The 25,587-nt window shown below is 42.1% G+C and overlaps 1 protein-coding gene across 4 annotated transcripts in view; it reads right to left on the bottom strand.

Annotated features, from left to right (window-relative positions):
- Nucleotides 1-25,587, bottom strand: part of KANK4 (KN motif and ankyrin repeat domains 4) — a 54,585-nt gene that overhangs the window by 12,552 nt on the left and 16,446 nt on the right. For 2 of the 4 annotated variants that reach the window (XM_039486592.1, XM_039486593.1), the window contains 7 exons: nucleotides 17,755-17,835; nucleotides 13,237-15,300; nucleotides 12,441-12,552; nucleotides 9,568-9,798; nucleotides 8,212-8,299; nucleotides 6,102-6,321; nucleotides 3,020-3,162 (listed from right to left, as the gene is read on the bottom strand). In XM_039486592.1, coding sequence (XP_039342526.1) covers nucleotides 3,020-3,162; nucleotides 6,102-6,321; nucleotides 8,212-8,299; nucleotides 9,568-9,798; nucleotides 12,441-12,552; nucleotides 13,237-15,300; nucleotides 17,755-17,770 — 2,874 coding nt within the window. In that variant the 5' untranslated portion in view covers nucleotides 17,771-17,835. Of the gene's footprint in view, nucleotides 1-3,019; nucleotides 3,163-6,101; nucleotides 6,322-8,211; nucleotides 8,300-9,567; nucleotides 9,799-12,440; nucleotides 12,553-13,236; nucleotides 15,301-17,754; nucleotides 17,836-18,066; nucleotides 18,119-23,275; nucleotides 23,396-23,947; nucleotides 24,072-25,587 lie in introns of those variants that run through there. The other 2 variants (XM_039486591.1, XM_039486594.1) reach the window with 2 other exon arrangements.

The raw sequence follows: 25,587 nt of genomic DNA, 5'->3' as shown, positions 1-25,587 counted from the left end.
GACATAGGGAATCTCCATTTATAGACCCTCCCCTAAGGAATGTCCGAACCACATGCTCCTCTGCACCTGTCAGCTTTTCCCCAGCCCTTAGTTTAAAAATTGCTCTATGGCCTTTTTAATTTTAAGTGCCAGGAATCTGGTTCCATTTTGGTTTAGGTGGAGCCCATCCTTCCTGTATAGGCTCCCCCTTTCCCACAAGTTTCCCCAGTTACTAATAAATCAAAACCCCTCCTCCCTACATCGTCTCATCCACGCATTGAGACCCTGCAGTTCTGCCGATCTAACTGGCCCCGCGCGTGGAACTGGAAGCATTTCAGAGAATGCTACCATGGAGGTCCTGGACTTCAATCTCACCTAGCAGCCTAAATTTGGCCTCCAGGACCTCTCCCCTATCCTTCCCTTAGGACAGGTAATCGTACATGCTGCATTGGGTGCAATAAACTGGGTAGCCCCACTCTGTGGCTGGACTTCTGCTTGCATTTTCTATTTGCTCCTGAAGCTTGTTCCTTTGTTGTTGTTTTGTTTTGTTTTTATCAGGGGGTGTTTTGAGCTTTAAATTTAAAGAATTTTAAGGAATGTTAAGTATCAGAGGGGTAGCCATGTTAGTCTGGATCTGTAAAAGCAGCAAAGAGTCCTGTGGCACCTTGTAGACTAACAGACGTATTGGAGCATGAGGTTTCGTGAGTGAATACCACAATGGCATCCAATGAAGTGGGTATTCACCCACAAAAGCTCATGCTCCAATACGTCTATTAGGCTATAAGGTGCCACAGGACTCTTTGCTGCTTTTAAGGAATGTTAAGTGTATGTAGCCCCCACTCCCCCCGTAAACTCCCTCACAAAACTCCCATGTTCACTAGCTCCTCTGGTTGCTTAGGTGTGGGCTTTTTAAAGCCCTGGTCTTCCTGAGTAGCCCCGCCCCCTGGTTAAGGATTGATGATGTGAGCATGTTGTAATGCTTGATTTATTCTTCCTATACGGCTCTTTAAGGGGACATAATTAGGAAGGAAATAAATTCTATCTGAGAATCATTAAACATGTTTAGTTACTCTGGCTGAATTAGCATCTAGAAGGTTCTACAATGCAGCATCTTTATAAGGCTAGCTCCCATATGCGCTGAGACTTAATTAATTACACAATAAATACATCTCAAAGTCATCTTGTTTAGCCAGGTCTTTCACTCCTTTATTCAATCTGAACTCACACTGGGAGTAAGCACTAGGAATCAGACAGCTCTGATTATAATTAGGGTGGTATGAACCCTGCAGGGTTTGGCTTGTGGATGGGTTTGCCAAGTTAATCCTGTAGTTTGGGGTTGGAAGGGAACCAATCCCTATGGTTTCTATGCATCATCTAGTTCACAGATATATTCTGTATAAAAACTTAGAATCATAGAATTGTAGGACTAGAAGGGACCTTGAGAGATCATCTAGTCCAGTCCCCTGCACTCATGGCGGGACTAAGGGCAGGTCTACACTAAGGGCAGGGGTCGAACTAGGGTACACAAGTTCAGCTACGTGAATAGCGTAGCTGAACTCGAAGTACCCTAGTTCGAACTACTTACCCGTCCAGACGCCACGGAATCGAAGTTCGCGCCTCCAAGGTCGACTTCGCCACCGCCGTTTGCAGTGGTGGAGTACCGGAGTCGACTGGAGCGCGTGGGGAGTTCGAACTATCCCGTTCAGATTAGACGCGATAGTTCGAACTCCGAGAAGTCGAACTCACCGCGTCGACCCGGCAGGTAAGTGTAGACTAGCCCTAAGTATTATCTAGTCCGTCCCTGACAGGTGTTTGTCCAACCTGCTCTTAAAAATAGCCAATGATGGATATTCCACAACCTCCCGAGGCAATTTATAAATCAACCTTTGCTGCTACTTAATATCATTGCTTCTTGTCCTATCCTCTGAGGTTAAGGAGAACAATTTTTCTCCTGCCTCCTTGTAACAACCTTTTAGGTACTTGAAAACTGTTATCATGTCTCCTTTCTGTCATCTCTTCTCCAGATTAAACAAACAATTTTTTCAATCTTCCCACATAGGTCATGTTTTCTAGACCTTTAATAATTTTTGTTGCTCTTCTCTGGACTCTCTCCAATTTGTCCACATCCTTCCTGAAATGTGGCACTCAAAACTGGACACAATACTCCAGCTGAGGCCTGATCAGCGCAGAGTAGAGCGGAAGAATTATGTCTTATGGCTTGCTTACAACACTACTGCTAATATTCCTCCCAGAATGATGTTTGCTTTTTTTGCAATGGTGTTACACTTTTCACTCATATTTAGATTGTGATCCACTATGACCCCCAGATCCCTTTCTGCTGTACTCCTTCCTAGGCAGTCATTTCCCATTTTGTAAGTGTGCAACTGATTGTTCCTTCCTAAGCGAAGTATTTTGCATTTGTCCTTATTGAATTTTATCCTATTTACTTCAGACCATTTCTCCTGTTTGTCCAGATCATTTTGAATGTTAATCCTATCCTCCAAAGCACTTGCAACCGCTCCCAGCTTGGCATCATCCACAAACTTTATACGTGCACTCTCTATGCCATTATCTAAATCATTGATGAAGACACTGAACAGAATTGGACCTAGAACTGATCCCTGCCAAGCCCCACTCTATATGTACTTCCAGCTTGACTGTGAATCACTGATAAGTACTTTCTGGGAATGTTTTTTTCCAGCCAGTTATGCACCTACAGTATAGTAGCTTTCTCTGGGTTATATTTCCCTAGTTTGTTTATGAGAAGGTCATGCAAGACAGTATCAAAAGCCTTACTAAAGTCAAGATATACCATATCTACCAGTTCCCCCCTATCCACAAGGCTTGTTACCCTGTCAAAGAAAGCTATTAGGTTGGTTTGACACAATTTGTTCTTGATAGATCCATGCTGACTCTTACTTATCACCTTCTTATCTTCTAGCTCTTTGCAAATTGATTGTTTAATTATTTGCTCCATTATCTTTTCAAGTCTATATTCACTTGTACAAACAAACAGGGACTGTTGATGATCGTTATGTACCTGACTTGCCCGTATGTTTACGTTCCCTTCTTTCAACAGCTTTAAGACCACCTCCATGTCTTCGTCACTGTCTGCTGATGCCAGTGGTGTGATCATCACTGCAGTGTATCCAGCTTTATTTTGATGGTCCACATCACAAACACCTAAAGATGAGGGGAGGGGGGGGAGAAAAGTCCTGAAAATCTACAGCTAGTGCAGGGTTGAGTGACATAGCCAAAACACACTACACTAGTTACAGATGGATAACGGATACCTGTGAGGAAGTTCTAGGCCATTTATGGCCAGTTGCATCATCACAGGAATCTGCTTTTTTTGACATTTTTTTTTAAAAACTGATCTCAGATTAATATTGAGATCTGAAAGTGAGAGGCCTAGAAAGTTGAAGCGATAGCAAAGCCAGTGGTTGATGCTCACGACTTGAGATACTGATTTTTGCCCAGAGTTCAGTGGCAATCACTTTCAGGTGCATGCAAGTCAGGCAAACAGTGCACTAAGGATCAGCTGTGGAAACTATGTGGATCACAGAGAAAATGCTAAAAATTAGCTGGTCAGAAAAGAGGGAGGAAAGAAAGGAAGAATTTGAAGGAAAGAGAGAAGGAACCCAAAACAGTGGAGAAACTGAAAGTAGAGATAAAAGAGTAGTAAGAAAAACACTGGAAGAGAAGAAATAATCAAGATGGGGTATTGCAGAGCAGTGAAACAAGTGAATTAGAAGGAGACAAGCTGAGTAAAGGGAGAATGTAATTATAGCCATTATAGAAAATGTGACCACCAAAACAGAAGTGAGAGAAGTAAAAGAAAAGCAGAAAAAATAGAAAAGGAAAATACAGCAACTTGGAGATCAATCATTTTCCCAATGAAATTAATGGGAGCTTTTCTACTGTCTTCACTGAGAGCAGAAAGTAGGGCCTGAGAAGATCTGTAGACAAGAAAAATGACTCTAGACTTGAAAAGGAGAGACCCACGCTATCACATGTGGAAGGGGAAAAAACAGAGTGCGGAGATGGGGGGGGAAGTCAGTAGATAACATGGACAAGCAAACTGAGCAAAACAGAAATAAAAAAGAGAAGCAGAATATCAAATATGAAAAGATGTAAGTATTACTTGTAGAGATGGATGCAGTAGTTCTTATTCAGGCAGGAATGACCAATTGCTTGATCAGTGGCCTAACAGAGGAGTTGTGTTTTGAGGCAAGTCTGTGAGTGACTTAAGAACTGCTCCTGCTCCCAGTGAAAAAAATGGCAAAAATCCTATTGATTTCAATGGGAGTTAAGCACCTAATCACCTTTGAGGATCTGGGCCCAAATGACTTGAAGACTGAGTAAGTTGGCTGTAAGTACAGAGTCACTGGATGTTATGTATTGCTCCGAGCTACTTGGAATTTTGTTTCTAAGCATTTTTAAGTTGGGTTATGATCGTCAAAGTTATTCTGAACAAAAGGGCACTCTGCCACTGCCATCATTGCTTTGTATGGGTGACATTTGCCCCAGTGCAGAGGGCCAGTTCCAGACCTATGAATCACTCGTTTAAGTTCTCAGAATAGGGCTTAAGTAGTGCAGCAGAGAAATGAATTTCACCCAATGTGCATCCTAAATCTGATCTTCTTAGTTGCTCCTATAACCAAGTTTTACTAATGTCAGCATTACAGAGCTGATATAGCTATGGAACAACAAGCTGGATTCTGACCCTCTTTGCTTGCACAACCTCAGGAAACTTGCCAGTGATGAATCTAGATTGTTAGTGATGAAGTGCTGACCTGAAAGAACATGGCTTGCTTTTAATATGATGTTTTAGGCTGAACTTGCAAGCGCAAGCAGTTGGAAAAATCTTCTTTTGATCTGTAAACTAAGCAGATTTGGGGTCTGATTCTGAGTTACACTGGCTCCTCCATATCACTTTGGCATAGGGTGACCAGATGTCCCAATATTATGGGCTTTGTTTCATATAGGAACCTATTACCCACACCGAAGGACCTTATCATCCCCCTCACCAGTCATCCCGATATTTCACACTTGCTAACTGGTCACCCTACTTTGGCAGCCGGGAGTGTGAACACATTCAAGATAAATTTGTTTCAAAATGTGAATGAACATTCATAGTAAATATGTTTCAGTAGCTAATCTAAATACAGATGCAGCATGCAATTTGGACTATTCTAATTCTGACACTTTTATGCACTTGGCAAGTCTCTGTTCATTTTATACACAGAAAATAGGCTAATTCTGTTAAGAAATGCATCACTCCTACTGTTCCAGTGTGTGCTGTTATACTCTCAGCCTTCCTATTTACTGTGCCTAAACATTTAAATATTCCCCTTTGAGCTTAGTCGCCTTGGGGTATTTTCTAAAAGAGCAGAACAAACTTCTCTCAGTATTCTGGGGTTGCTTGGAAGTCTGTTACACAATGGGTTTATAGATGTGTATGATAATATGCCATTTTCCTAACATTTAACAGATTGTTTTGCCAACCAAGAAAGGCAAAAAAGCTTCATTATTGTGTCTGAAAAGTGACTGCATTTTATCTGATAAAATCTCAGCTGGAAGTTTAATCCTTTACAGTATGAGCTAAAAGTTCAATAGTTTAGAACGCAGTTCTTGCTGCTGACCTAGAGGCCACTATTACAATCAAAGGGTCCGATCCTGCAAACATGAACTGCGGAGCACAATGCTTACTCCTGTGATTAGTCTCACTGAAATAAGCACTAAGGGCCAAATATTTCAATGTATTCAGGTGCCTGAAGATGCAGATAGACACCCAGTGGGATTTTCAAAAGCACCTAGGCACTTAACTCCCGTTGAAATCCCACTAGCTGTCTATCTGCGTCTTCGGGCATCTAAATATCTTTACAAATCTAGGGGCCCAATCCAGCTCCTACTGAAGCCAATGGAAAGACTACCACTGACTCCAATGTTGCTAGATCAGCCACATGCTGGGTAGTAAATTTTCCAGGATTGGGCCCTTAAATGGTGACCAGATTTTTAAATCTGAAAAAGACATTATATGTGATTATATGAAGTAATTGGCAATACCAACCTTTCCCTCCCACCCCAGACAAAAACAACAACAAAGCCTTAGTTCCCACCTGTAGCTAGTAGAAGCTTCACAATCAGAAAGTTGGAATAGGAAACACTGTAATGAAGAGCTGTATTCCCATTTCCATCCGCCAAGTTTATGATCATCTTCAGTAGCTGGGGGTGAATTGCGTTGAGTTCTTTGAGATAAGCTGCAACAACCTCGGGGCTGGAGGATTTCCTACTAGAGACTCCGAACCACTCTTGACAGACAGCGTTTAGGATGCGTCTCTAAAACACCAACATTTCACAGTCATTTTCAGGACTTTACTTTTTCAAAAAGTGATGATGCCAGTTCCCTTTGCTATTACTCTACCCTAGGGTTGTTCCCTAGCTGGTGTTTTCACTTTGTGGCTGGTAAAGAAAACTTCCCATGTATTGGTTTGTTTTAGCAAAGACAATACCAAAAAAAAATTTAAATAGAGGTAGTTTGTTACTGGCTTTTTTAGTTTGTTTGTTTTTAATTGAAAAATGGCAACCCTAAGGGAACTAAAGTGACTAGTTCTATATATGAATACGTGGAAAAATTTTCTCATGGACAAGTTATCACTAGACTTTAATTCAAGCAGCATTCATATTTATTGATACATTAGTGGATACAAATCTGAGCTCATCTCCTATATCCTGTTTTATGGGCCAACTAGAACAACTATGATATTTTTTTCAATGACGACATCAATCTAACATCTATATTAAAACATTTTACCAACAACTTTACCTACCTCCAATAATAAAATAATAATAATTTATAAATCCAGGTCTAAACTGTAGCCTCTCTGTTTGTCTCATGTAGGGGGAAGTGCATAACTTAACTAGCCCAGGCTGCCTGGGAAGTAAATTGTGATTCAGTCACAATCTGACTCCTCAATCCCACTGTCTCCAGGGTGGAATGTACTGTGCACCAGTCCTATACCTAGCATAGTGTGTGTGTCCTCCATCTGGTGCAGCTGTGCTGTCCATCATGATTGCGGGGAGAGGGCTGTCTCAAGGTTCTGCACATTCCCCAACCCCTGCATGCCCACCACTGTGGGATGGGCTCTGAGGCTGCTTCTCCCCAGTGCTGCTACCTGCAATGTGTTGGCATACGGCAGCAAGGGGGAGCCATACTGACCTGTGCAGAACATAGGATGGGGCAAAGTACTGGCCTCAACGATGTGTGTAGAACAATCAAACAGCAGCTAGAGTAGGGAAGAAATTCTTTAGCGCTACATGTTTCTCCTCTAAGCGATTTAGCCTTTGTGTGCACTCAGTGTTCCCCATTAGGCACGCTCCTATAGAACTTTTCTCCATTCCACTCTTAAAAATTACTAATAAGCAAAAGCTAATGAAGCATCATTGTCTTTCTCCTGACCAGCCCACAATCAATTAGTCAATTTGCTGTGTCTCTCTGAGGCTCTCTTTACAGATTATGTAGTCACATTTTTGCAAGGAATATGTGTGCCTTCTCACCCCACCCCCCGCCTGGAAATCTAGGGCCCTGCCTTTGCCCTTCCCTCAGTTGTTTGGCTACGGAAAGAGGAGGAGATGCTGGGCAAATTTTTCCCCTTCACCAGTGCTCTGCTTGTTAAAGTTAGTACCAGATTCTCTTGCACTGAGATCTGCTTGATGCAGCAGAATGTGTGTGTATTTGGGGGGGAATGCTGGAAGCCTGTTACAACTCCTGGTTCTATGCCCTGCCCTGGCATCGGCTGGAGAAATCTAGTTCCCATATGTATTCTGGCAATGTTGAAGACTGCTTTGCTGCATGATCCAGGATGGAGTTTTTGCATAGTTTTTGTTATTTTATTCCCCTTGCAGTCTAGAAGCAGGGAAAGATTATTTAAAGGGGGAAAGGAATTTTTAGGTCAGTTTTAGTCTGGCCCAACTGAACAAAGGAAGCTTGGAAAGTTTTCTCCCTTTTTCTGTAGATCATGAATCTAAAACCAAACCTTGGGCTGGTTTTGACTTTCAAAACCAAAACTGGACAACAGAAGTTACCTTGACCCACCTCTCCTTATAAAGCTGCCCATGGTTGCTACAATAATTCTGCAAAGCATTGTCTGGATGGTCTAAACTCTAGATGGTTACATGTAGCACAGACAGGGGGGTTGCATTTTAAATCCAACTGAAAAATGCCAGTACCAAATGTTTGTCGTTGGTGGTCCTTATTTCTGAAAGGTGTTTGCTCAATAACAGGCAGCCATCAAGAAAATCTTCTGAGGGTTTGCATCTAAAAAGGAAAACACTCTTATAAATCCATTGCAAGAGAGAACTAGTGCACCCGGAACTGGGAAGATAACTTGCAGGGTGCATCTTTAGGCCCCAATGCTGCAAACAAACAATTATGCATATTGTTCCATTAACTCTGATAGGACTGTGGGCATAAAGTTAAGCATATGCATAAGTGTTCATAGATTGTACATGTTACACAGGCAACCAAATGTCTTTTATATTTACAAATCACCACTTTAACAAAATTTCATGCAAAAGCAATTTTATTCCTGGATCTTCCAGGAAATCCACTATAGTAACAATTAAATGTCTATTAGGACAAAATTAGAAGATGAGAAACTTTGGATTCTGTACTAAGCTGAAGAAAATATGTAGCTGTTTAAAGCCTGATCAAGTGCTCACATAAGTCAATGGGAGTTTTTCCATTGACTTCAATTGACATTGCATCTGGCCCTAAACCAGTAGAACATGACAGGTTGTGATGATGCGTGGATAGCTCTAGCCCCAAACCCCTTATGAAACACAAAGAGCAGAGTATGGTACAGAAATTCCCATTGATACACTGATTGTCACAATATGAATATTCTAATGTCTAGGCATGTGGTTTGAAAATTGGCATATATGGCAAATGCGCTATTGTAACATGCTTTGTGCAGAGAAAAATATAAGGACTGAAAGCCCTGTTTTAGTAATTTTAGTTTGAGTTATTTCCCCATGAAAAGCACAGATCTCTCTAAAAAGTTTAATGAAATGAGAACTTAAGACAAAGCCATGGGTCCAGCAATATTATCCTACTGTATCTGCATCATTATGATAACCTAGCCACACAGGTACTGCATGACTCAGAATCAGTCATAAGAACATAAGAATGGCCGTACTGGGTCAGACCAAAGGTCCATCCAGCCCAGTATCCTGTCTACCAACAGTGGCCAATGCCAGGTGCCCCAGAGGGAGTAAACCTAATAGGTAATGATCAAGTGATCTCTCTCCTGCTCTCCATCACCACCCTCTGACAAACAGAGGCTAGGGACACCATTCCTTACCCATCCTGGCTAATAGCCATTAATAGACTTAACCTCCATGAATGTATCCAGTTCTCTTTTAAACCCACTTATATTGCTTCTTTCTCTCAAAACATATTAATACCTTTGCTGCTAACAAAGTGGCTGCAGTCTTCCACTGAAACTTGGAACCAAAAATTACAATTTGCCATTGTTCATTAGTCAACATCGCTAATACGTTGCATTAGCCTGTTTATCTGATTACCTGTCAGTCTCGGGTTGAATGCTAGCCATTGTTATTTCTTCCAGTTCCTGTGGCTCATTGTCTTCATGTCTAGTGCACTGGGAGACTCCAGATGAGGCATGTTTGTTTTCACGGGCAGCTTTCACCTGTCTGTGCTCTAAAGTGTCATACTTCCTCTCCATCTCGCTGTCAGAATTTCCTTCCGATGAGCTGTCTTCACAGCTGGTGTCTTCACTTGACGTGGTTTCGTAACTAATTGAGGACACCAGATATTATTCACTTTTCCTTCCCCCTCAGCAACTATAGGGCCTGTGCCAATACCCATTGAAGACACCCAATGACTCCAATGGGCCTTGGATGAGGCCCATAGTGACATGCACGTTCGACACAGTAAAAATATGTCAATATAAAAGATTGGCACCAAACCAAAACCCTAGATCCAGACTCCAACTTTGAGATTCAAACCTACTACACAGGAACTCTGGATTCAATTCCCAGTCTTCTTGTTTCCCAGGCCAACGGGAGTGTTATCGAAGCAATTTGCTGCTAAAATTAGGGATAGGGAATGTCACTCTATAGAGAATTCCCCCTGGCTAATTTAAGAGCAGTGGTGTTAATATGTTACATGTATATGGTGCCTTTTTCTCCAAAGGATCCCAAAATGTTTCACAGACTGAAGCTCAGATTCTTTGCTTATATTGAGTGCCACCTTCCTCCACAAGTAGTTCCATTGATTTTTCTGACTACTCATGAAATAGGTACTACTCAGCATGAGCAAGGCTATCGGAATCTCAGCCACTGAACTGCAGTGACTTCTGGGGTAAACAACAGCACATATAAGTACAGGGAGAGAAACCCAGGATCAATTTCACATGCATAAGTCCATGCCCATTGAGGGGAAAATATAAATCTTTCAGCATAAATAAAAATCAGCTGAAGAATTCTTCAACTGAGTCACTTCTATTGGCATTTTGTAACTGTTCCTTGGATGATCCATTTTTTTAAATAATTATAATACTCAACTATCACTCACACACAAATAGGCATCTTTTCATGGGCAAGACGTGAATTAGAACTCCTTGGTTTGTACACATATACATATTTTGTGGGTGCAACTTAACAAGCTATTTTTGAAAACTTGGCCCAGGATGACATTATTAATGTATGGGACACTTTTTTAATTATAGCATATTCCATTTGCAGTTCATTTGGACAAATTATCCCATTATTTCTACTGTCTGAAGCAAAAAATCTGAAGCAATGTTAAGAACTGTTGGTAGACTTCAGCACATGTCTGAAAAGAACAACAGTCTCTTCATAGTTTCATTCCACTTTTCACTTACAAGGCTCGTGAGATAACACTGCTATTAGATAAGGATTCATAACGGCACACATTCATGTATCAACTATATAACTTCATGATTTCAATCTTTAACAGCATGGCTTTTGATGACTGTCTGTTTAAGCAGCAACTTTCCCCCATAACTGATCTTTAATTGATCCCAGCAAGGTGACAATTTGCATACAGGCAAATTTATATCTCTTCTAGAGCAAGCCCAACTGCAACCTACATTAATTTCATTCACTTAGACAGGAGTGCTTACTTATACTTTCTTTTTAAGTGCTCCTGAAAGCCCCCAGAGTGTGGACACTGGAAACAGATGTCAATTAATCAGCAGAACAGGGGGCAAAGGGGTAAGATTCCATCGCGCTGCCCAAACAATGTGCCTCAGACCTTGCCCAGAAAGACCATTTCTAGGGTAAAATGCCATTTTGTCTCAATTCAGTCCTTGGCCTCTCTGCTGAGACGCTCAACAAAGATGTTAATTCATACCAGCTTGAGAGGTATGGACTTTGGTCCACAAGAAATTCAGCTGAGTTCACGAATGCCTTACTCTTATGATGGTCATGGATTTTGCTCAGTGCAAATTAGATTAGATGTAACGGCGAAAAATTCCATATTGCAATTTCTATATATCTTATGCACTTACGGGGCCCCCACTAATGTAGTATCAGAATGCCTCAGGCTCTTTTAATGTAGTTATCCTCACAACATCCTTGTGAGATAGGGAAGTACTATCCCCATTTTGCAGTTGCTGAACTGAGGCGGAGAGAGACTAAGTGACTTGCTCAAGGTCACAAAGGAAACCTGTGCCAGTGCAGAGAATTAAACCTGGATCCCCCAGGACCCAGGTGAATGCCTCAAGAACTGGACCATCCTTTCTTTCAGTGCCTGACTCATCTGCTAGTGTAGAGCCTCATCCGTCTCCCACTGCAATCAATTGAAGAACTTCCATTTGCTTGAGCAGGAATTGGATCAGACTCTGAGTTTCCAAGCTGATAATAATGAAAATATATTACACGTATTGGTCTCCGTTCAGTTCTTAGTGAACAAGTGTCTGCATAATGCCCACTCCTATCACAGCACTGACCGGCACTTTTGTTGGCTGTCATTATAGAGAGACCAAGGACTGAATAGGCATAGATAGAAATTCTTCTAGGCCAATAGTGAGGCACTTTTGATGTCAGGGTGTGGCAGCCTGTGCAGTACAGACTTAGATGCAAGGCCCACCGAAGTTAATGGAAAGATTCCCAATGACTTTGAGGTTTTGGATCAAGCCCTAAATGACCTGTGTGCAGAGGACTTCAGTCTTCAAGGATGTCAATCCAGTGCCATTCATTATTGCTGTAAAGTGCCCATGTCCCAGTCTTTCCCATCAGGTTTTACTGCAAAGTTATTGATATTAGATTGAAGAAGGGATAAAAGGGATGACGTTGCAAATGGCCTTTTAATAAAGATTTGTGGGGAGGGGAAAATCATATTTCCTGAGAGAGAGAGAGGAGAATAATATTGTATGTGAAAAGGCAGTTTTATCTTCTTAACTGATGCTTACCCACCATTTACCCCAACAAACTGAAGATTCTTTTTGGTCCCATTACCTCCTGCATGGAAACCATAACCTTTCTTTTTCATGATTGATTTAAGACTTGTGGTTGGAGAGATTTCTAGCAAAATACAAAATCAGAGATTAAGAAAGTATCTATGTTGTCGTAATGGTTAGTCTCAACTTTATTGTATGCCTGGAACAAACTACAGAGCGTAAGCACAATTATGTCACACTTATCTAGGTATCTTAGGTTTATGTTACATGTTACCTTATGAAGGACCTTATATACCTTACAGAGCTGCAGAGGCAGCTGTATATAATCTAAATCTGGGCTGCCACCATTAAAAGAAGGATGGAGATCTGACACACATCTATAAATGACTGGTAAGTATCTGCATCTTGTCCTAATATAAGTAGGCTTTACTGGTATAATAATGTTCTACTACAACCCCTTAACTAGGTCTTTTTGCTCTTTGGATACTGATGATGTCATTGAAATTCATGCATAGTGTCCTCTTAGTGTCAGCCTTCTATATAACACTACAGAAATGAATTACTGCACCTGAATTCACATCCTTTCATGTTATATTGCTTGAAACTAGAGGCCTTGGATTTAATTACACTAATACTCCCTCTCTCATCTATACTTAAGGAAACACAGAGCCTGTTTCTGTTCTCACTGACACTGGCTCTACATTGATGTAACACCATTGACTTCAACAGAGTTACTGCTGATCGATGCTGGTGCAAGTGAGAGGAGAATCAGCCCGGATGCGTTTAGACCTGTGCTGATGTTATTTACCCAACTGTTGATACTGCGTGTTCGAATTCTCCTTATCTGATGGTGCTTGGGTAGAATAAGCAGATAACAGCAAGTTTAAGGAATTAACTATCTGATTCTGGATGGAACTAAGCTTCGATGCAGGGTGTTTAATAGCACTTGCTAACTCTGGATAGCCATGCTCCAAGCACATCCACTGCTCTTGCAAAAGCTCCTGGATTTTTTTAACATATTGGCCTATGGGGTCATGTGCAGAGGAATCTTGTTGTTCTGTGTGGTTTTCCTCCTCAGTCAGATCTTGCTTTACATCCCCGGCAAAAACTGGTTTATTTCCATTCGAGTCAGCTCTTCCTGTTCTTGAACAGCTTTCTCCAGTCAGAGAGCTAGCAGCACAAGACTGTCTGTCACAGCTGTTTCTTTGATGTTGACAGTCATCATTGATCTGTTCATCTATCTTCAGCTCAGTGAAGCATGGTGTAAAGACAGGAAGCTCAGTGTCAATTCCAGTTCCTCTCTGTTTGGCAAGAGATGCAGCCCCTTCCTCTCTGACACCAGTGTAAGCATCTGCCAACCCCTGAGCCGTATGAACAGGCATTCTTCTTAACTCCTTAACCTGCAAGTTCACGTTGTCCACGCCATAGGTACCACATCCTACAGATTCTGTAGCGACTGGAATATTAACATTGACACCCTTGTCATAGGCCTCCTTAAATGTGTTTGCTTGCATAAGTTCAGTGTTCACTGCAGCATCATGGTATTGCAGGACATTTCCATCCTGCTTGGACGGTTCAGTTTCTTTGGTGTTTTCCTGACAAAGTTTCTCTTCCAGTTGAGCTTTGGAGCTTGCCAGTATTTTAATGCTTCTCTCCTTTGCTTTGATCTCACTATCCTGCTGCTTCAGCACTACTTTGATCTGCTCAAGTTCCTCTATTTTGCTATTTAGTTGCTCCTCCAGAACAGTGATCTGTTGTTTCAGTGCTGTAATCCTGCTGGGTTCTACTGTGTCACAAAGCAAAGGTTCAAGATCTACGTTTTCTTCATTTGCTCTAGCCCAAACGCGTCTAACTTCAGACTTCTCTGGTGCACATGGCATGATCTCACTTATGTTTAATTCTGTTTCTTCACGGTTCTCATTTTCATGGATAAACTTGGGGGCATTTGATGAGATTGATTCATCCTTGATTAATTCAGGACATTTATTTGTCTGTGGTGCGTAGCATTCCTCTCCTCCACGCTCTGTAACCAGGAGCAGCTCTTGAACTATGGAATGCTGGCTTTGATGTGGAAATTGGATTTGCATTCTCTCCCTAGGAAACTCGAAGGGTTGGTGATCCAGCTCAGGGATGGCTTTCACCTGTTGTCCCTCAGGCTGCTCATTTTTCTGGAACACCACTTTGATTTGCTCTTGCACATTCCTTGGCTCTTTGGGGAAATGTAATGTGACACTATCAGAATAGTGTGAATCCAGTGATGCCTTTGCAGGGCTAAAGGGAATTTCTGTGAAGCTCTTTCCATCACAAGGCTGAGACAGTGCTGAGGGCTGAGAAGGCTTGGAGCACTGACTTTCCTCTTCTGATCTTTTACTTGGTAGAAGTTTGGCTGGCATGCTGGAAGCCCTTAACAGCTGTGGCCTCCCTCTACAGCTGCCAGGCTCTTCTTCATGGTGGATGACCTCTGCTTGTCTGATTGTCTCTGCTAAAAGGGCTTTTTTTCTGTAACTTGGCTCCTCTGCAGTTAAAGATTGTGGTGAGTCATAAGATGTGATAAGACAGGTGGTTTCTTCTGCCCCTAGTGATGCCTTCCTCTGTGCAAATGAACAGGTTGCAGTCCAGCTCTTACTGGGGGAGGAAGCGTATGCACGGGATCTATTCTCAGGCAGGCTGAAATTCCGAGGCAGTGTGCTGAACTTTGGCTGTTTGGCCTTCCTGTGAATGTGAACCCTTTTAATGGTATTTCCTTTTTCAATGTCATCCACATATTTCAGAAAGTCCAGGTCTAAATGGAAGCCGTATGGTGTTTCAACAGAATAAGGGAGACTTCTGGGTTGACCTTTATCCTCAGCAGGTTTTGATGGCTGATTGCCAGCTGAAATAAAATGAGACATTACATTTTAAAAAATAAATTAATTAAAAAATAATCTAACCAAGTTTGCAGCAGAAAAAAAGTGGTCAGCAATGATTTATTTTGCCTCAGCTTTATACCTCTCCCATTCGTCTTCCACTCCTCAGGCCCAATCCTTGGCTGTGGCTGAGGAGGCAGCATGGAGCGTGTGGACAGGGAGGGCTGGCTGTGCATTAATCCTGTCCTCTGGGGTAAGTTAGAGCAGTCTGAAGGCTGTTCTAATTTTTGGCAACTACCAATAGCCTGAAGGAGCCAAAAGGCAGCTGCAGCACAGCTGAGAATCAGGGCTCTCATCAGTATGCACAAAATGCTGAAATGCCAGCCAGCTGCCTTCCTAAATCATTATGCAGTTAGCCTGCATCTACCAGGGAAAGGGAGAAGGAATGGTTTGTAGTTTGTCATTTGTAATGCTAATGTAGAGTCAGATTAGAGATATAGCCACAGAGCAACACATGCAAATGTATAATCTTGTTTTCTGAAGCTGACTCATGTAATTGTTGCACTGGAATTTGCTAAATCATTATTTTAATTGGCAATTATGTAAATAGCAGGTTTGGTAGGCTGAGCTACAAATTTGTCTAAGTATTAAAAAGCTGCCTGATGTATAATAAATCCTAATTCTAGTGTATAAGAAATCTAGCTACAAACCAGATGATGGAAACTATCCATGACAATTACATTTGGGGTTTTTTGCAAGTCAGGAAAAGAGACATTGGTTGGCCCTATGGACAAACATTGTCACCCTAGTTGTCCTTTGAAAACAAAGAATACCTCTAAAAGGCAGGGTTGAAATTTTCAAAAGTGACTGGTGATTTTGGATGTCTCACAGTTTTAGGGTGACCAGAGGGCAAGTGTGAAAAATCGGGACTGGGGTGAGGGGTAATAGGTGCCTATATAAGAGAGAGCCCCCCCAAATCGGGACTGTCCCTATAAAATTGGGACATCTGGTCACCCTACAATCTGAGGCACTCTAAAAGTGTTTCAAACTGGGCACTGAAGAAATGAGGCATCCGGAATCACTAGTTGCTTTTGAAAACCTTGGCCAAGGCCCCGAGACTTGTACAGCACAAGGGGCTGGCACAGATAGGGTTAACCTGTGCAGCTGTGTAGAACCACAAACCCCTTTCTAATGTCCATGGATGTTCTTCCGAGGGCACATCTTTAATTCTTCAGTTCAAGAAAATCCAGCATATTGGAATGTGTTAAATATACAACAGCCAATTTGTTCCATATGTAATCAAATACGCAGAGCTGCCACAGTCAATACAGAAGCTTACAGTGAATATAAGCAACTCTCATGAAAGTGGATGCTAAAAACAGACTTTTCAATAGTCTCTCCTAATGACGGACATCTTTCAACTTAGACTCATATTGACCTCTGCCCCATTCAGATCTGGTGTGCTCTCATTTTCATGGCTGTAAGTCATTTTCATGATTTTACCTTTCTGATATGTCTGTACAAAATGTAACTTATGTATTTCCCTAAAGAACATTATATCAATTTAAACTTCCTGTACTGATGATGCATCACTGTCCTTCATTCTGGTTATTTGTTCTAGCATTGTGTCCTATATAAGGTGCTTGGCAAGTTGATAGAATGGATAGAACTAATAATACAATCCACAGCCCGCAAAATTCATAGGCCCAAATTTTCAAACGAGGGCAGTTAAAGTTAAGCACCTAAATCCAAATTCAGGAAACAAAATAAGTGGCCTGATTTTCAAATGTGAACCCATGAAGTTGTGGTGAGTTAGGACTACTAAGAATCTCTGAAAATCAGGCCACTGGTTTAAATATGGGTATCGGTGCCTAACTGTAGTTACCCAAGACTGAAAATGTTTGAGCATTCTTCCTTTCGCCACTGCCCTTGTGAAGCAGTCTTGCAGGGGCTGATGAGAATTTGGCATAGATATAGACCTTTTCATCTCAAAGGTTCCCTAAGCCCTTTATCCAAACAGCACCACTGAAATGCAGCCACCTCTGGGGAGGAAGCCAGCACACTGGAAATAGTGGAATGAGGAAGGAAAATTTTGTGCAAAGTGACACCAAGGCAAAGCCCTACTTCTCTTTTGAAAAGTAGAAGGGGATCATTAACGTCCACACAGGACACACAAGACCTTTGTCTTTATGATCTTATCTGAAAGCCCCATACACAGTGCTTGAAACTCCGCTGTAAATAATAGAACTATCATACTTATTCTCTGCTATAATCACAGATCAGAGCAAAACAAGAGTGCATCGTGTGTGTCTTGAACTATGCACAAACCTTGCATGTTTTCATTGTTGGAAAACATGTCTCCATAAAGTTAGAAGAGCATGAATTATTTATTGTATAAACAAAATGCCTTGATTTAATATTTTTTAAATGATAAAAGAGTTCCATTCAACAGTGTTTAAGTAAAAACACAACCTCCATACCATCTGCTTTCTCCATAATGTGGAATGTGGTCCAGGCTGTCAGTTAAACATCATCCAACGAGTCAATAAGACTTTGTGCACCTAAAAAATTTTAAAAGGACATTTAGACAAAGTCTCTGTGTTCATTTCAAAGCCCAAGTACACCACACCCCATCCATGTTCAAGTCTTCCATCTAGCTGTAAGAAACTCCTCAGTTAGCCAGAAGGGCCATTGCTGAACAATGTGATTTTTTAAAATCTTTTTGGTACAACAAAAGTCAGGTCCTTCAGGGAGTATAGTTGACATTAGTTACTGTTGTTGCAGTACCTCACCTCTCACTTGAAGTATTCTGTAGCCAGATGGTGTACAGAAAACATTTTCAAGAATATTTAAATCAATATTTTATCTTCTAGTGGTAACAATTTCTGCTTCCTAGACACATCACAATGAGATGCTGCTTTAATTAGCTGTTAGCCTGAGATCTGTAATAGATGGTATATGAACTCTTTAGCCAAAATACATTGATTACTATGAGATATAGTCTGTAATTTATATACTGTGTGATATTTCATCTCCTGGTGAAAAGAGCAAGGGGTATATGCGGCTACATAGAGTGGTGGCTTGTTTGGCATTTCTTTGCTTAAAGCAGCCAAAGATTCAAAACTGCTACTAAATATCTTTAACACAAACTCCATTATTTCAGTGTGTGGTCGATCATATTAAAATAACCCTTCAGCTAAATGACTAAAACACAGTCATGCTTCTTGTAGGAACATATAACTCTGTCTCTTTGACTCAGACGTCTCATTGTCTAGAACATGATCATCATCCTTCAACACTCCCTCCCCGCCGTCATCTCCTGAGTCTGGGTGACGGCGTATAGGACTCCAAGGATCTCAAAAAGACTGTGGATGTTGGGACTGAGGACACCTAAGCCAAGTTGGATGGGAAGCCCCTACTTCTTCTTTGCCTGGTGGCTGGATTCTAACGAGGTCAAGGCAACTGGAGCTCATCAGGTAACCAAGCCTGCTAGTGTATATACCAGACAGGAAAAGGTGGTCAGGGCCAGAATGGGAGGATGATTTCCCAGCTTACAGGAGGAGACTGCGGGTCCCTCATGTTTTTTAAGCTGGGTTTGTAACTTCAAAGGGAGAACTTTCTTTAAGATTTGGGTTTGTCCCTGGAAAGAGAGGCAGGGAGGACCTGCCCAGTGCAGGCTGGAAATCCACCTTCTGCTGCTCCCAGGGCTGGAACCATGCTAGAACTATGAGAGTGCAGCCTTGACCCCAATGCACCAAGTCTCTAATGGGGTTGAAGGCTTGAAGAGCCCTGACCTCAACTCTCATTCTGATCAACGTTGGAAAAACTCTGGTTTCAGTCTACTGCCCTAGCCTCTCCTGAACCTCTGTGCAGCAGGCAGTCCCTCAGGGTGCCCAAAACATTTTTCCTGGGCTGTCCTCTTTTTTGAACTCTTTGATCTCTCACCCATGCCTGTGCTCAAGAGAGCAGAAAAAAGGTGCATGAATTGCAAGGTCACAAGAGCCAGAAGGGAAGGAGGTAGACAACGATGGAGAGCTGAACTACTGGGGAAATTCCCCCAGCCCCGGCATAAGACAGACTAAGTCGTGTGGGAGAGCAAAGAGCTGCTCAATAATGTCCAGTTTCAGAAGCTGCTGAGGGTGGAGACTCACTCAATGCACATCCTAGACCAAGTGTGTGGGGGAAGGGCAGGTGACTAGTCAAGAACCGCCCTCATCTCATTAGCCCTATTGGCAGAAGTGGGTGAAGAGAGGGAGATGCCGCCTGATTGCCCTCTGCAGCACCATTGCCCAGGTATGCCCTGCCTCATTTCCCACTCTATGCTTCCAGCTCCTGGCACCTCAGCTGCTGCAGTTCCTTACTCTGCGTCGGACTCCAGCATGCTCGGAATTCCACTGCCACCTGCTCAGAAGTACAAAGAAGTGCCATCAACTGAAACCCATTCCAAGCCAGCTCTGCTGACTATCCATTCATTCAGGAGCCAGTTCAAATGGCTCTTCTTGGTCCACATACCAAGTCCCTTGCTCAGTATTAAAACCCTCCATGGGCTTGCTCCAGCCACATTCATTGGCCTTTGTCCCTCCCTGGGTCAGTCATTCCACTTATCTAGTATTGGTCTCTTCTCTACCCCTCCACACAATCTCATCATGGTTGGTACAAGAGACTTCTTCTCTGCAGCCTTCCTATGTTTGTCCACGTCTTCATTTAAATGTTCATCTGAAACCATAGCTTGTCTTAATTCTCCATGCTTTATCCCTTAAATGCCTCTCTTCCTGTGAGATTGGTTTGAATTTTAACCTAATTTATTTCTGTTTTAATTTTTAGAAAAGCTGCCAAAAAACAGATGCTGCTGGTATGTATGTTTTAAAACATTGAAATGAAGTGCTTAGATTATAGAGCTTTCAAATAAAGACACTAGAGAAAATGAGATTAAACTGTGCTGTGTTACCCATTTAAAATTATGAAAATATTTGTATGAAACCACAACTAACTGGTAAGAAACTCATTGCTGCATTAAACAAGTGTGGTCTCTGCATCTGAGTGTGATGGAGTCTTCCGAGAGACATTAATATGATCCCAAGGTTACTACCTTATACACAATTATAACTGGATAATAACACAGACACCTGGCAGACTAGTAATTTGCTTACCCATCTTAATCCTGCAGAACCAGTCAAAACCACGTTTATGGTGGATTTCAACCAATACACTCCTAAAATATTCCTAGACTAACTCCATTTTGTACATGAAAGGCAGTTTCTCCTGCTTTTCCTCATGAATAAACAGCATATGCCAAAATTAACATTAATCAGTTTCTCCACTGTTTTTATTTTACTTTTCCAATTAGTAAGTTGCACAATGTTTATGGATTCCAGCCACAGTCTGACCAGTTATATTTCACTCTTCTAGGTCATTTACAAAGAAAAAAAATCCAATCAATATGAGGTTTTTAATATCTAGATAATTAGACTTAATTGATTCATTTATGACTTGGCTTAGTTCCAACTTTCCAGTCATAAAATTGATATTATTACTTTTTTGCCTAATCTGTTTCAAAATCACCTCATAAAATGACTTTTGCATGTACCATACCAGCTTCTAGACATACTTCAAGTGCCTCCAGTGTAGTTTCTACATGGTTCTGATGGCTAACTGCCAAAAATATGGGTCCTATTACCCCTAGTATCCAAACCAATATTCTTCCATGACTGGCTACCATGAAAACTAGATCAGAGTGAAGAATTTCATCAGAATACATGGACAAATTATCCAGTCATCTCTCACAAGAGCTTCAAACAGTCTCAAATTTGATTCTACATTTTTTGTTTTTAACAATAAACCAAATAAGACAACAGCAAAAAGATATTTAATTTCTACTGAAGAAGGAACCAAATACCAGGCAGGATGATAAAGTACAACAAGGTCTCACCACAGCCTAATGTTGTCTCTGATGGGAGACTATGGAATGAAAAATGACTCCCACATACCACTTTGATCCCTGCTCCCATACATAACTTCAGGGAAGCCTGAGTGTCAGGAGACAAAGCTGCCAGCTGGTGGGATCAGTTTTCAGATGTGCATTAGTGTTCTGGATGGAGCTCTGAGGCTTTGCAAGAGCCCGCCCAACTATGCACAGTTCCATGGATTGCATTCTGCAGACATATCACACGTGTCCTCCTGATTCATCTTTGCCTTACAATACTAATATAACTCCACTGACTGCAGAAGAGCTACTTCTGATTTACACTGGTGCAAGAGGGGGATCTGCCACTTAGATTTTAAGTTTAGAGAATTTAGTGCATCTGAAGGACAGACCTGAACTCTTCTGGTTAAGACGACTCATGCACCACAACATCAACGTGCTTGAGCCTTCACCTGGGGCCTGATCCATAGCCTACTGAAGTCAATGGAAAGAGTTCCATTCCGTGGACTTCAAAGGGCTTTGACCCAGGTCTCTAGAGGAGCCATTTCTGCGATGGACAGGCTAGTTTTTACTCCATCCCCACTCAGTCCTTGTTTTGTACTACGAGCAACAAGCTCACATTCACTCAGTGCTTGTCTCCAACTGCAACTTAGTGCTAATTTGCAGTGGATTCTTGTGTACTAGAAGCAGGAATGAGCCTAACTCTTTTCAGATATGCCACTGAACAGCCTTCAGATTGGTAAAGCCCTTCAGCTACTACCAACCTGGGACAGATTTGAACTAGTCAGGGCTGCTCAGAGGATTCCGGGGGCCTGGGGTCTTTGGCGGCGGGGGCCCCCCGCTTCAGCGGTAATTCGGCGGCGGAGGGGTCCTTCCGCTCCGGGACCCGCTGCCGAAGTGCCCCGAAGACCCGTGGCGATGGAACGGAAGGGCCCCCCGCTGCCAAATTACCACCGAAGACCGGGCTGCACTTTGGCGGCGGGTCCCGCTTTGGCAATAATTTGGAGGCGGGGGGTCCTTCCGCCCCGGAGCGGAAGGACCCCCCCGTTGCCGAAGACCCGGAGCGGAAGAAGCTCCGGGGACCCAGGCCCCCTGAGAGTTTTCCGGGGCCTCCGGAGCGAGTGAAGGACCCCGCTCCAGGGGCCCCGAAAAACTCTCCTGGGGGCCCCTGTGGGGCCCGGGGCAAATTGCCCCACTTGCTCCCCCCGCCCCCGGGCAGCCCTGGAACTAGTGCCCTAGTTCTGTATCCTGTTCTCCGCCTCTAAATCATCTAGCCCCTCATGAAAGAGATTTCAAAGATTCTGTAAAGTTTTCTTCCCCTTTGGTAAATACCTTATCAAACCCTGTCATTATGAGCCTTTAATATACATTGACAGGAAAACACATTATGTATAAGTTTGTTATATTGACCCTGCCTCAGGTTTTAATATTTGCAGACTTTCCCTATATCATACAATAATGGAAAACACTAAATTTTAATCCTCAGGCAGAGAGCATCTCAGCATATATATAGCATCTTTGATTTTTAGTTTTACTACAAAGAATAGTGTTGAGGAGGATGAGTTCATATATACATTAAAAAGACCTCTTATGAGGCAAGAGCATATAGAGAAATAAACATGAAAAAATCAAATATTTGACACAGCAACTTCATTTCCTCTGTTCCCCATTTGCAAGGTCAATGTACTGTCTTTTTAAAAAGTCAAGTCTCAAGGAGTATTCTTTTACAGTCAGATTTAACTCTCCATTTTCTGGTCCCCATTAGCAGAATAAAAAACAACACCTAAGATCATCCTCCTGAATTACAAAGACTAAGATAGGTAAAATTCACTCTAGGAAAGGAGTCTGCTACCACCAGTTTCACAGATGAAAACATTTATCCCTGTGATTATAAACAAAGAGATAATTCATGCCTGGTAGATGACATATTAACACAATCTCATTAACTATTTAAATAGATCACAACATGTATTTATTTTTTGCCACTGGCTGTCATTTTCTCCTGCATTGCAGCAATTGCATTTAGCACTTCATTATGAAAGAAAAAGTATCATTAAAAAAGCACATTGCCAGGTTACCTTCTCATCCTTCCAGCTACAAAAAAGAAAGCAGAAAAGCTTTTCCCATTCAGAAAGGCATCTTTTCACTGCTGCGAGTCAATAGTTATAGGTTCAGCGCAGCAAATATGTGATTTCCAGCTGTTAAAGAAGTTGATCAGCTGATCAGTGACCTTGCTTAAAAAGCAAATACTAGTTTAACTAAACAGAGGGAGCAGAACAAAAGATGAATTCATTTTATAACAAGCTAGCACATAATTCTTACACATCCTTTCTGGAGAAAGTTAAAACCCAATCTTTAAAGTTAGTTACTTTTTCTGTAGACAGTGTATATTATCTCCCCATAAAAAACAAAATGCAAAATGTTTAGTCTACTGGGGAAAATTTTGAACAACATATGACCTTATCTGCCTTATCAAAAATAGGATTATTTAAAAGTCAGTCAATAATTAACTACACATTTCTCATTTCATCTGATGTTACTCATTAAAGAAATTCTTCCTGGCTGACATACACCTTCATTCTGAGCTTCAGTTCACATTCTGTAGCTTAGCAATTTTGAATACATGATTTATTCTGGTCAGCATTTCTCCCAATAAAAAATAAAAACAGTCCCCTTGATTAAAGGACAGAAGCTTTATTAGAAAACGCAACATGTTTCAATATTAATAATTAATTCTGCTTCAGTCCTACCATAGTGCAATGAGTTATATCAGAAATATCCTCTTAAGAATTCATGGTTTTATCTGTGGCTCAGAGTCCTATAGTTACACCCATCAATCTGCTGTTCTGAGGAGCTGAAGATAAGGCAGCGAATCTATTTAACAGGACAAGAAAATCAGCAAAGCACCTTCTGTAATTACTGAACATACCACTCTATTGATTCTACACTTCAATGAATTGCAGGTTATCATGTAGCAGCACAGAAAGAGGACTTCTAGTACAACAAGCAGGGCCTTCTGTAGAATGCTCTGCTGATTGAAAGGAGACACATTTCAAACTCTGATCATCCATCTCTTGTCGCATTTATTGTTAGCAGGGGCAGGATACAGTGGTAACAAAGGAAACTCGTAGCATTGCTGTTCCCATTGTGCTATGCTAACCAAAGGAAGGAAAGGCAGGGATCAATAGGACAAGAGAAAAAGCAGTTTGTCTAAATGATGCAACATTTTACATTGGGTTTATCAATGCAAAAATAAAATTCAAACAAACATAAAACACCAACAGAATCAAATGGTCTCAAAGATAAAAGGAAAGCACAAATGAACCTCCAGGTTCTGAGGTACATTTGGAAACATTTCAAGTGAAAGGATTGTTTCCTCACCAATCTTTGCAATGTTAAATATCACTTCACAAGTTATAGGTAATTGGTAGTTTGTGAACTAACATAAAGCCCTGCAGTATGCAGTCATTCAGCTTCATATATTTTATGCCCAGGGCTACCAGAGCTGTTGAGCTGAAACAAGAACATATAGCTGAACCGTAACACAGTAAAAACTGTGTCTTCTAGATTTCGATCTGTAGAAAACTGGAACTTCATTAGAGATTGAGCTTGCGAGTAGTTTTTAAATGGTAAGTTGCCATTTTTTAATGTGCCATGCAATGATAGGGCATGGTTCCTATCACAAAAGCCCTACATAACACTTCAGGCATGGTTTATGAAATTCATCCACTTCCCAAAAGTGCCAAAACTCTTTCCTGCTCTGCAAAGATAGAATTCAAAACAGTGCCAGAGAAATGAAGGGCTGGATTGTGATTTAACAATCTATGCTGAGGTGTGTAGCTGCACTGCCCCTCCAATACACCAGGGAACAAACTGTGATTCTCAGTTCATAATCTGGTTCCTCTTATTCCAGAAGGTAAATCTAGTCTATGCCAGCAGACCACTTCCCTGGCTCAGCTGTGCTGGCTGCAGCGGCGGCTCTAGGAATTTGGCCGCCCCAAGCAGTCATGTCTGTGGGAGGTGCACCGGAACTGCGGGACCAGTGGACCTCCCGCAGGCATGACTGCGGAGGGTCCGCTGGTCCCGCGGCTCCAGTGGACCTCCCGCAGCTGCGGAGGGTTCGCTGGTCCCGCGGCTCCGGTGGACCTCCCGCAGGCATGACTGTGGAAGGTCCGCCGGACCCGCCTGCCGCCCTGCCGGCAAAATGCCGCCCCAAGCGCGCGCTTGGCACGTTGGGGTCTGGAGCCGGCCCTGGCTGGCTGGCACAAGAAGAGTTAAGATTTCCACCTGCCCACCTGTGTGGGGAGTGGGAGTAGTAGGCCCATGCTGGGAGCTACAGTGTATGTAGCCCACACAAGGGACTTGGACACCTGACATTCCCTTGTTCCCC

The sequence above is a fragment of the Mauremys reevesii genome, linkage group 8 (genome assembly GCF_016161935.1).
Source record: "Mauremys reevesii isolate NIE-2019 linkage group 8, ASM1616193v1, whole genome shotgun sequence".
In the NCBI taxonomy this organism is placed as follows: Eukaryota; Metazoa; Chordata; order Testudines; family Geoemydidae; genus Mauremys; species Mauremys reevesii.
The sequence above is the reverse complement of the archived record's forward strand: the minus strand, read 5'-3'. Positions and strand labels throughout refer to the sequence as shown.